At 41.6% G+C, this 12,539-nt stretch overlaps 1 protein-coding gene across 3 annotated transcripts in view; it reads right to left on the reverse strand.

The window, feature by feature from the left end:
* Nucleotides 1-12,539, reverse strand: part of FGF14 (fibroblast growth factor 14) — a 291,424-nt gene that overhangs the window by 59,959 nt on the left and 218,926 nt on the right. For all 3 annotated transcript variants that reach the window (XM_035114705.3, XM_088667558.1, XM_035114704.3), the window contains 2 exons: nt 11,840-11,950; nt 7,922-8,025 (listed from right to left, as the gene is read on the reverse strand). In XM_035114705.3, the coding sequence (XP_034970596.1) occupies nt 7,922-8,025; nt 11,840-11,950 (215 nt within the window). The remainder of the gene's footprint in view (nt 1-7,921; nt 8,026-11,839; nt 11,951-12,539) is intronic.

Raw genomic sequence — 12,539 nt, forward strand, 5'->3', positions numbered from 1 at the left:
TACAGAGATGCTATGGGACTGAACCTCAACCCTGCTTCGAGGGATGCTTGAGGATGTTGTTAGGTCTTAAGTTAACTGACCTCATCCATACTTTCCAGACAGACAACACATATAAGAACACAGCTAACCTTCTGTTTTCACCAAATTTTGTGATACAGCTCCGCTCAAAGAATGCAACGAAATGGCTACAAAAACGAGAAGGATAAAATGCTTCTAAAGTACGTATTTTGTGGAAATATGCATTAGATAATGTGAATTCTCTTTCAAAAAGCAAACAGACAATCAGTCTGATGTGGAAATTGGATTGAAAACAGACTCACATGCAAAGCTAAGAAGGACCAGAAATAGGCTGATCCATCTACCTCTACATTCTGGATGCAAAGCAGTGTGCCACTGCCGAGCTATGTACCTGGTTGCGATGATTGCTCATCACTAAATGTAAATCATGTGAAAATTTCTCACGCTGCACTTACCAGTGGTACCATCCTATTAAAAATGAAAATGAATTATTCCGAGCTGACAAGCGGCTCTGTAGTAACTTTAACAAAAGTATAGCTCAGTAACATTTTAGGTTTCAGCTAAAGATGAGATTGCATGGCTGGTGTACCAAAACCATTATCTCGCTCCTTCCTAGGTTGAGTCTTAAATATACAGCTTAACTACACTAAGGAAATGCACGTCACAATCCTGGGAGTCTCTTTAGATACATCCAAGGGTGTGTTTGTAGCTAATGAAACTTGTTGGGCTACGGATACTTAAAGCTTCATGAAGTTTCAAAAGTGGTTTGCTGCATAAAAAAAGGTGATAGAGCTAGCTGGCCACTATTTGATAATATAAGCCTGAAATCATGCTGGGCTCATAGAGCTCACTGCACAGTTTTCTGGATTGTGGCCTTCAAGTGTTTTTTGTTTTTGCTTAAATAAAGGATGAGCACTCTGAAGCCTACATAAAAGATCCACCCTAAGCCAAAATTATTTCTTCTTTGACTTTGATTTAAATATAATAGAATGTCACCTGTAAAATATTGATTACCTTTGGTCACATTCCCTTTCATTTTCTATTGTATCTAGTCCTATGTCAGGGACGAGTCAGTGTTTTCAAGTTCCCCGGGGGAGGGGGATAATGAGGGGAGAGCTGTTGGAGTAAGCTTAGAGGAAGAGGCAGGAAGGGTTAGACTGCAGGGGTCAGCAAACTTTTTCAGCAGGGGGCTGGCCCACTATCCCTTAGACCTTGTGGGGGGCCGGACTATATTTTGGGGAAAAAATGAACGAATTCCTATGCCCCACAAAGAACACAGAGATGCATTTTAAATAAAAGGACACATTCTACTCATGTAAAAACATGCTGATTCCTGGACCGTCTGCGGGCCGCATTTAGACGGTGATTGGGCTGCATCCGGCCCCCAGGCCTTAGTTTGGGGACCCCTGGGTTAGAGAGCCAGGAATTTCACAGGAGCAGCAAGGGTTAAACCAGGCACCCCCAAACTGCGGCCCTCCAGATGTTTTGGCCTACAATTCCCATGATCCCTAGCTAACAGGACCAGTGGTCAGGGATGATGGGAATTGTAGTGCAAAACATCTGGAGGGCTGAAGTTTGGGGATGCCTGGGTTAAACTCAAGCTCAGAATGGAGGGGGGGGGAGACAAGAGGAGGGTTGAAAGGTGAGGCGGGAAACTTCGTCATTTCTTGGGCTGCTGGAGGGGCAAGCGCAGGCCTCAGCAGAGATCTGAACTGGGTGATTCTGATGGATGATAATGATGTGCTAATGACCCGTTGTAAATACTGTAAATAAAGACTATAAAAAGGAGGCTTCCTTGGTGATTGTTGTGAAGAGAGGAAGCCCCAAGCCTTGACATCCTATACATTTCCCTAAGGCAGAAAGCTATTTTCTCATGAATGAGTTGAAAAGCAAGCTCTAAGCTACTGATGAGAGTATTTATAAGGTGACAATATGGAGATGTCAGGAGGAAAGAAACCTCCAACACTGAAAATGCACTCCCGACTTAATGCACATAAGAGAAGTGCTAGAATATCCTGCCTTTAAAGCACATGGCTTCCCCTAAAGAATCCTGGGAACTATAGTTTTTTTTTAAGGGAGCTTGGAATTATGAGTAGTAAAACACAGTCCCCAGGATACTCTGGGGGAAGCCACATGCTTAAATGTAGGGTGGGTCTGCAGACACATTATCACCTCACCTTTAAATAAGGCCATCTACATGGCAGGAATAGGGACTTGCTAGTTCATAGCTCCACTAGGATCCTACTCCCCAAAATAAACAAATTAAGAGATGCTGCAGGTCACTACTTCCGTGGCTAAAGTGAAGTTTTGTGCATTATTGGTTGGTTATGCATGTAGCACAGGCAATGTGTGAAGTGCTGGGATCCATAAAGTGGTGCAAAGAGGACAGGTTTCCCCACAGGATTTCAAGCCTTTTCACCTCTGATCCTAGTTGAAAATGATATGAAAAGGGCTTCTCTCAGAGTATGTCAACACTTCTAGTTCTGGTTCCATATCTGTCACTTATCTGCTACAAGGGAAGTATCCCAGACAGTGTGCAGAATCCAAATTACGTCTGAAACTTGTAGGCTGCATAACAAAAGTATTCCTTACTAGTGGTTTCTACAGCTGAACGTAAGGGTAATTAATTCCATCATATGTTGTGCACTGTAAAGAGATAAATAAAGAGAAGTGGAAACCTTGTTCATCTGCATAATAATTCTGCAATATATGACTTTAGCAATCTTTTTTTTTTAAGTGACCAATACAGTTTATTAACTACTTTTTCTGAAATTAACTACACACCAGTTTGTGGCATTGCTATCTTTTACTATCAAATTTAGTTCTTCAATGGTATGTTTCAGTTCCAATCTATTTCAATTTCCCCAGAAGAACAGCTCCCCAAATAAGCTCTGGCCAATGCCATGCAAAGGAGGGAGAGTCCATTTTTGTAAAAGAGCTTTCCTGCCTTCCCAGCCCCCTGAAAATGCCATGAGGATCAGGAGACTCTCAGTAGAGGTCTGGGATGTGGCAGGGAGCCTGTGGTGGGAGAATTGCCAGAAATCAAGTGGAGAGGTCTCAAACAATCAGGAAATCACTTGTGCAAGGTGTCTCACAGCGGGGAGAAGGTGGTGAACTTTGCCTGAGCGACTTCCGCATGCACAGCATTAGGTAGCGCTTACAGCATTTATTTCTTTAACTTTCATTTAATATATTTATATAGTGCTTAATGTTTAAGACAATCTCTATGTTAACACAGGCAAATCTTAAATTTCATCATGTTTGTTATTAAGTCTTATGTTTCATAGCACAAGTATACAAAATCTTGAAATCATGGAGCTGCAAAGTACCACATAATAATAATAATAATAATAATAATAATAATAATAATAATAATTTATTATTTATACCCCGCCCATCTGGCCGGGTTCCCCCAGCCACTCTGGGCGGCTTCCAAAAAAACAGAAATTCTAAAATACAGAAATCCACAGAGGTCATTTAATCTAAACTCCTTGCTGACTATACAAGATGTGACTATAGCATCCCTGTTTAAATGCCTCCAGTGAAGGGCTCATAGACTCATAGAACTGTATAGTTGGCAAGGACCCTGAAAATTCTCTACTCCAACCCCCTGCAACACAGGAATGTGCAGCTGCCCCATACAGGGATCAAACCTGCAACCTTGGCATTATCAGCACCCACCACTTCCTGGGGGCTAGGCAGCCTGCTTCACTTTTTTGTAATTCTTTTTATTAAGAATTTTCTTGGGTTACAAAGGTAGTGCAATGTCTCTTTTTTTTCTCCTGCTTCTTCTCCCATGTATCATTTTTACACATCGATTTTACTTTTTGAGACATTATGAGGAAGGGGGGAAAGGGATGGGTGGGATGGGGAGTTGGGTGTGGTGGATTGTCGATGTTTCTGTTTTTCTTGATATGTGTAGGGGTTCGACGTCAGCATCGTTTGTGCAGGTTCTCTGTTGTTTGTTCGTGCTTCTTTGTTGGTGAGAGAGGTCGGGACTTGTCTTAGAATGTGATTGTTCATTTGTGGTTGGCTGTGGTGATCCTTAGTTTCTTGTGTGAGTGGGGAGGGAGGGTGTTTTGATTAGGTTAGCCATATTGATTTGTATACTGACGGTAAGTTTTTGTCGTTGTCTTGTTGGGCTGTATAAGTGGTGAAGGGGAACCATACTGGGGTGAAGGTGTCTTCTTCTGTTTGTCCCCGTGTCAGTTTCAGCCTGCTTCACTTTTGAATAGCTCATAGTCTTACAAAGTTTCTCCTAATTTTTAGCCAAAATTAGCTTCCTTGCATTTTTCACATGTTGAGTCTAGTCCTTCTGGGGCAACAGAATACAATAAATACTTAGGTTCAGGTAGGACTTTTTTCAAGCAGAACTCACTGGAACTCAGTTCCGGCAGCTCTCAGGTGGGTGCCATTGCCATTATAAGTGAACAACAGAGGAATTCATGGTGAGTTCTGGCACCTTTTTTTCTAGAAAAGTAGCATTGGGTTCAGACAAGAGGCTTGCACCAGTCCAGTGAAATTTTTGATTTTTTTCTTCTTTGAATAGCTGACCTTCACGAGATATCATAAAATGGTGAAAGCCGGAGTCTAAAGCAAGGCTAAGGTCACATTGGAGCTTTTTCTTTTTTCTTTTTTCTTCCTTCATCCACTCCTGTACAGTACAACCTTATGCATGTTTATTAGGAAGTAAATCACACTGTGCTCTGTGGAACTTACTCCAAGCAAAGTGTGCATAAAAATATAGCCTTACTCTATTGGTAAGTTGCCTCTCTGCCAAAAGGCATCCATGGTGGCATACAATGCTAAAGTCAACAATACAACTAACTGACCAATAAAAAAGATCACCAAAGCAACAGCAAAATCCTATGCATGCCTAATATGATGTAAATCCCACAAAGTTTAATGGGGGAGTTTAATCCCACAAAGTTTAATCCCACAAAGTTTAATGGAGGGCTGAAGTTTAATTCCCAAACTTCAGCCCTCCAGATGTTTTGGACTACAATTCCCATCATCCCTGACCACTGGTCCTCTTAGCTGGGGATCATGGGAGTTGTAGGCCAAAACATCTGGAGGGCCGCAGTTTGGGAGTGCCTGTCCTAGAGTATAGGATTGCAGCCTAAGATCCACTTGGACATTACACTTGAAATTGGTACACTTGAACTTGGTACACTGTGCACCCTCTTTAAAAAAACAAACAAACAAAAAAACACCACATGTTGTTAAGGTTGGTTCTGACCTGTGCTTTTTTCCTTGCTGCAAGTTCTTATATTTCAAACTATTTCACACTCTTGAAAAGAAAGAAATCATTCTTTCCTCCAACAAAATGCATTGCCCTTTAACTTACTAATGCACACTATGAGAGATTGAGCCAGTCCCTTTAAGAAACACCAGCCAATGCTACAGCAACTTCTGAAATATACAGTTTACATTTCTCTGCATATATGCAGGGCTTTTTTCCAGCCAGAACTCAGTTCTGGCACCTCTCAGGTGGGTGCCATTGCCATTATAAGAGAACAAGGCACTCGTGGTGAGTTCTGGCACTTCTTTTTCTAGGAAAAAAAATACTGCATGCTCAAAAACACAAAGGTACAGGTACACACATACACACACACATCATTAAAATATAGCCTTTCTATGTCAATAGTTATGTTGACTAACTGCAATGGAATAGTCTTTAAAAAAGCCACATGGAATGGTTCAAGTCTCTCTTCCTAGGAATTTCCATTCTACAGATTTACACACTACCTGCCAATCTATTTTTAGAAACATATTTAACATTTCAGAATGTCTTTCTTACCCCTGCAAATGATGGGAAACAATGTAATAACCATGAGTTGGGGGAAATGTGTTAATTGCACCCAATCCTACCACACAGAAAAAAATTGCTACGACTCCTGAAGTGAGTTATTTTATAGATGCTTGTCTGCAAAGCCATAGACATAAATAAAATTGGGACAAGGAACATGTGATCATTTGGAGATGTTGTTGGACTACAGCTATCCTTGATTGCTGACCATGATGCTGTGGACTTCTGCAACCTTCTCATGGTCACACATTCCCCAGCCCTCATACAAAGGAACAGAAAAGCAGTAGTTCAGATTCTCTCCAGCCTGGGGGTATTTGCACACTTTTATTTTGCAGTTCGTCTATTGCACACTTTTGGTACAGTACTCAAAAACACAGATCTTCCATATGCCCATGTTTCGATGTATGACAGATAAGTGCTGTGCAATACTCATTTTTTTATCTCGATGACATTTCAGCTACTAGAACATTTCCTCCTAATTAACTTTAAAAAGCACTGTCATCCATTCAAAACAAACAGAATATTTTTCTTCAGGGTATCAGGAGCTTGATAATATGTCTAACATTCCTTCGAATGGGGGGGGAAAACACCACCCAAACCATTACATTGGTAACTCAAGGCAGCTCTTGAGATAAGGCTTCTAAAAAGCATAATGAAATTCCAGGCAACTCCTCTAACAGAGAATGTTATTTAAAACCAATGTTACGATCCAGCTAGAGGAATGCACACCTGGAAAAAGGGTTCTGTGCATCCATCACCAGCTAGATAAGGAGCTGTATCCATAAACATGTGCTAGGTGCACTGGGTGGGAGCCCAAGTCAGCAGCCTGCATGCACACAGCCATGTTGAGACTATCAGTGACATGCTGCTGCCTCCGTAAAGTTGGATCAGGGCCATGCAGTACCATTCTGCCAAAAGTAAGCGTTTTCAGTTCAATGGGAGAGTTAACCACACCCTTGAAACTCTCCCCCTCAACTCACTGGAAATTACATGAGTTCAGTTTTGACTAGTTCATGTGCCTGGAAAATATCTACCAGAAGCACTTTTTCCCTACTATGTGACTCCTTTTATTTTAAGGAATTAAAAACTTTAATTCTACCTCAATGACAATAAAACATAAGCTTGCGAAAATGTTGACATGATTCATTTTTGTATGCGTGAATTTTTTTTTCCTGTACAAAATGTTTGAACAATCAGGCCGAAATGATGTACACGGGAGGCAGATAAACTCTCTTCCACTGAAATTGTAGGGGCTCCCATGTGCTTTGGTTTATGGAGGAGAAGGTTTTATTGCCTTTAATCATGACAATGACATCCTTGGTGGGAAACCCACCAGCTTCAATTATCCTATAAGAATGCAGGATAATGTATACACAGCATTGCCCAAGTTAATCAAAACACATTGTTAACTGAATTTGCTGTGGCTCTTCTTTGGAATCTCATATCAGCTCTAACTCTGAAGAATCTTCCTATTTATCTATACCTCCAAAAGCTTTGAATTTCATGCAAATTATCTGAATAAGTGAGGCTGTAATACTGTACAGTATAGCAAACATATTAGAAGAGTTTGGACTTCAGTCTCCATACCTTGCAGTCATAGCACTGTACAGTCATATTAAACAAAGTCCTCCAGCTACTGCTCAGAATGCATCTTCCAATCATTATCAAATTATTGCATGGGCATAACTAACTGCTGCTTACGTTTCATGGTTAGCATGGGAGTGGCTGCAGCACTGCTGCTTCTTGCAACCCTAAGACAGTAACAGGAGCTGCAGGCCTCATACTGTGATTCCTCCCTGTGCCAGTGTGTGAGCTCTTCCTAAGTGGCTCAGAAATTCTGATAGTTCAGGAAGATACCTTACTGCAGTCGCTTCCACAGGACAAAAAAATGTTGTGAGAAAGGGTTGTGTCAGTGATTTGCAGTCTGAAAATCCCACATGAAGATTCTCCTTATTAAACCCACAGGTATTAAGAATCAATATGTAGAATCATCTCACCATTCTTCTTTACAAATCCTGTAAGATTTTCTATTAATTGGATCTACCTTTTTATAGAAAAGTAGATTAGAACCAATAGCCATAGCATATTACTTACTGACGTATAAAGGAACCCTTCTCCATTTAGGGCTATATACAAGCCTGTTTTTACACCCTGGATAGCGACAACTCGAAGTCCCACTGGTATAAGGTTGAACAATGCTGTAAAAATAAAGAAGAACTGTCACAGATAAGCAAATGATGTCATGTAGAAATCCTATGCACAGTTAGCTACACATTCTCAAATTCTGTCTGTGACTATGTCATAAGACTGAAGCCAGTATGCAACAAAGTTGATTTCAGCCACAGTATTAGAAATCAAGCTAGGAGTAGTGGCAGTAGCAGATCTAAATTGGTTCAAAAACACTTCTCCCTGTACCAGAATTGTTTCAGATTGGTTCCCATGAAAAAATAAATATGTACCTTCTTCACTCAGGTTTACTTTTGTCACGTGTGAAAATATTCAAAGTTACAACAACAAATTATTATTATTATTATTATTATTATTATTATTATTTGTATCCCACCCATCTGCCTGGGTTGCCCCAGCCACTCTGGGTGGCTTCCAACATATATAAAAACATAATAAAACCTTTAAAAGTTTCCCTATACAGGGCTGTGTTCAGATGTCTTCTAAAGGTTATATAGTTATTCATATCCTTGACATCTGATGGGAGGGTGTTACATAAGGTGGGCACTACTACCCGAGAAGGTTCCCTGTAGCTTCACTTCTCACACCAAGACAGAAGAATTAAACCCTTCCCTGCTATCTAAACCTTATGACAACAGGGCTTCAGAGAAGCTGCATTGCAGCATCCATCTCTGAAAGTATCAGTGTGCCACAAATGATGCTTTAAATTGCTTCCCATAGCAATAGTCTCCATGTGGTAAGCCATTTGTGTGGTGTAGCAGCTCACCACACAGATGGGTTTTCTTTGTGCAACTTCAACCTCTCACTCTTTCTTCCCCAGGTCTGTGTTGATGTGTGGGAAATCTCCTGATCTGCCTGGCAAACCATTGCACACAAACAGCTGGCTGCATGGACTAGGCAACTACAATGGATGACACTTGAAGCATCCTCCATACAGTGAAGTCAAAATCCATCTTGGGCATATTTTCTGGCTCTGCACTTGCAAAGGATCAAGCAATCATGCAACAGTTTCTCAAAGGGTTGCTTATTGATTTAAGCTGGGAGGGAAAGTATCCACAGAAAGTGAGACCTTGAAATCAGGACAACAACAGGTACAAATGTTTTGACCAAAGTGAAAATGTATGAAAAAGAACAACTTGCTCATTATTGCTCATCACAGGAGAGGGACGTGACTCAAGCAATATGCCCAGGAGGGAGAAAAATAACAGACCACTCACAGGAAATACATAGAGAAAATTAGGTTCTATTATTAATTCTTTGTCATATTAGAAGATTGTGAGCACCATAAGAGTTGGACTTTTGAAGCTGCTGTAAAATGAAGCAGATGCTGGAGTCTCTGCAAGTAAACAGCATTCATCTTGTACAGGGCCCCACGCTACCAAGGTGGCCCCACACAGCCCGGGGAAGGGGCATGAGCGACTGTGGGCTACTGCTTGCCTTAATTGTACAAGGTGGTTGTGCATTGTTTTGCTTATTTAAAAACCTTTAGAGGACGGTGGTCATGATGTGCACAGTGCCATGAGCCACTCTTATGTTTTCTCTCTCCTCCTATACTTCAGAGTGAAGCAAAACAACGTCCTGCCATTCTGGAGCCATTCTGGCTCTTACCACACTCCTTGACCACTTCAAACATTTAACAAAAGCAACAGCTCCTTCCCAACCATAACTTTTAATGTAGTTTTCAGGTGTGCTGGATGCACAGCAGAACAATGATGTGGTGAGAGGCTCATCCACCTACTAGCCTGTGTATGCAGTGTCTTTCCCTCCTTTCCCCCATTCAGATTTCCTGGCAATGCAGCCATGTTGGATACTTTGCTGAGGCAGCAGAGAAGAAGAGACACATAATCCTAAAAAGTCCTGCCCTGTGTGCATCCTATCCGATTGCTCTGCTGGTCTTCATCAGATGCAGCGCCGGGGTGCAAATATCCGCTCAGCGCCCCCAAATTACCACAGATGGGGGGGGGCAAAGCTGCGCACTGCCAGCCATGGTGTGTGCGCGCAACTCTCCCCCATGCCACTGTGGGAAAGCAATCCCCGCAGAGGCTTGGGAAGGAAGCTGCGCACCCGCCAGCCATATAGTTGGCAGGGCGCAGCTTCCATCCTAAGCCTCTGCAGGGGTCGCTCTCCTCCTGTGGAGGCTTGGGAGACAAGCTGCACACCCGCTAGCCATATGTTTGACAAGGAGCAGCTGGCAGGTACGCAGGGAAAGGGGAGGCTGCCGGCAAAGCCGTGCAGCTCCCCCACTCGCTGGGGTGCCCCTGAGAGGCCACCACCCTGGCACAACGAACCACTACACCATATGGGAAAGACGGCTCTGCTGCTGGTAATATGTCACCCTCCTTCATGTGGATTCATATTTCAAGCTCTTGAGCAGCCCATGAAGATATGTGGAGGAACTCACACCAACAGACCAAAGGGGAAGCATTACTCACAGTATTTACAACATTGGGCTCCGGAACATGGAAGAGCAAGTGGTTATCCATCCTAGGGTAACCTGACCAACCTCAAGATTTTAAAATTGTCTTAACTTTCACTGTGTTGGAGACACAGTAAGTGAAATTTCTAATGAATAATGGGAAATTGTGGAATGCCATCACAATTCATTGTTGCATTCTGGCTGCTGCTGAATTCAGCTGCCACCATAATGATCATGAAATATTAAAGTAGTCCTTTGCTTAGTAAGGTTGCCATATTTTGAAGAGCCAAAGAGAGGAAACTGTGGTGGCCATTCAAAGCAAATGAATGCAATCTGTCCCAAATTCTACCCCTGAAAAAGAGGACACATGGCAACCCTACTTAATCATCTTATTTTTACTTGCCATTTCGTATTTAATTAATGTTTTGTAGTTATTTTAAATTTATGTGGAGTGCCTTATCTGAGTGGATGGTGCAGCCGAGTAATTTCATTGTTCCCGCAGGGGGGCAATGACAATAAAGATTTTCATCTTATCTTATCTTATCATCTTTCTATGTAATTTAGAGTTATTTAGTGTTGTTATAACACACCTTAAAGGTAAAGGTAAAGGACCCCTGACAGTTAAGTCCAGTCACGAACGACTCTGGGGTTGCAGTGCTCATCTAGCTTTACAGGCCGAGGGAGCCGGCATTTGTCCGCAGACAGCTTCCGGGTCATGTGGCCAGCATGACTAAGCCGCTTCTGGCGAAACCAGAGCAGCGCATGGAAATGCCGTTTACCTTCCCACCGGAGTGGTACCTATTTATCTACTTGCACTTTGACATGCTTTCGAACTGCTAGGTTGGCAGGAGCCTAGACCGAGCAACGGGAGCTCACCCCGTCTCGCCAACCTTCTGATCGGCAAGCCCTAGGCTCAGTGATTTAGACCACAGCACCACCCGCGTCCCTGATATACACACCTTAAGAGACTATTATGCCTAGCAATACTTCAGAAGGCCTGCACACTTAAGCTGAAACTAGGAAGCAGGTATGACGGTTCTTCTCAAACTAGCACATTATTTTAGACATCTTTGGAAAACTATTTTTGTTGAAAATGAAGCCGGGTTATCATCCTGTAGTGAGCAGCTTCAGGACTTTCCTGAAATCGCATGCTTCTTCTTATTCACATATATGAAGGCATTGGGGGGTTTAAAAAATATGTATTTGTATATTTGTATTTCAATTTGTAAATATCAAAAAAAGCAAAAACAACTTTTACCAAAAGCAAAATCAGAAAACAAGAGGCATAAAAATACAACACCCAGTGATGTTTGCATGTAAATCTTGAAATGGTTACATGTAAATCTTGAAATGGTTAACTTTACTATATGTGTGGAAGAGATGAATAGTTTCCTAGAACAATCACTTACTAGAATTACTGCTGTCATCCTTGGTTCCATCGAGACTTCCATCAGGGTGCATTTGCAAGTAGTAGCCTTGCCTGCAATATAACCTGGTCACTATACCCTTGAGCTGGGGATCTGAAAGACAAACATATTTCGTCACTAGCCTCCAAGCCATGTAAATAGATATCCCAAAGTCTCTATTTGAGAACAAGATACCTTGTAACTGCACAGCTCCCCTTAATGGCTGCCTTCAAGGAGTGGGGATGTAAGGATGGTGAATTTTGATTCACGCAGTTTCTCATTTTTCCTTTATTCAATTATGTTTTCAAACACTTCTGCAGCAATTTCTTATTTATTTATTTTAAGAATCCCATGAAAATCATTCAGCATTTTAGTGCGAATTAATGCTAATAAACACATTTTTTGTATGCAGATTTGACCCGAGTACACATTTTTGCAAGCAATTTATCCTAATATAATTATATATATATATTCACCTTTATGCACACTTTTACCCAATATATGCCTTTTTATAAAATTTGTTTGGAGAACTGGATCACAAAATTCAAATGAATGCAAATTTTGAAGGATGGCTGTGTTTCAGTTCTCGTATTGTTTCGGAATGTATGAATTTGATAGATTTGCCTTTAAATGCAAGCTGAATTGAATTTCTACTCCGTCCCTAACAGGGAGTAAACAAATTCTTAACAGGTTATCAGAATTT

The sequence above is a fragment of the Zootoca vivipara genome, chromosome 4 (assembly GCF_965207765.1).
Source record: "Zootoca vivipara chromosome 4, rZooViv2.hap1.1, whole genome shotgun sequence".
Lineage (NCBI taxonomy): Eukaryota > Metazoa > Chordata > Lepidosauria > Squamata > Lacertidae > Zootoca > Zootoca vivipara.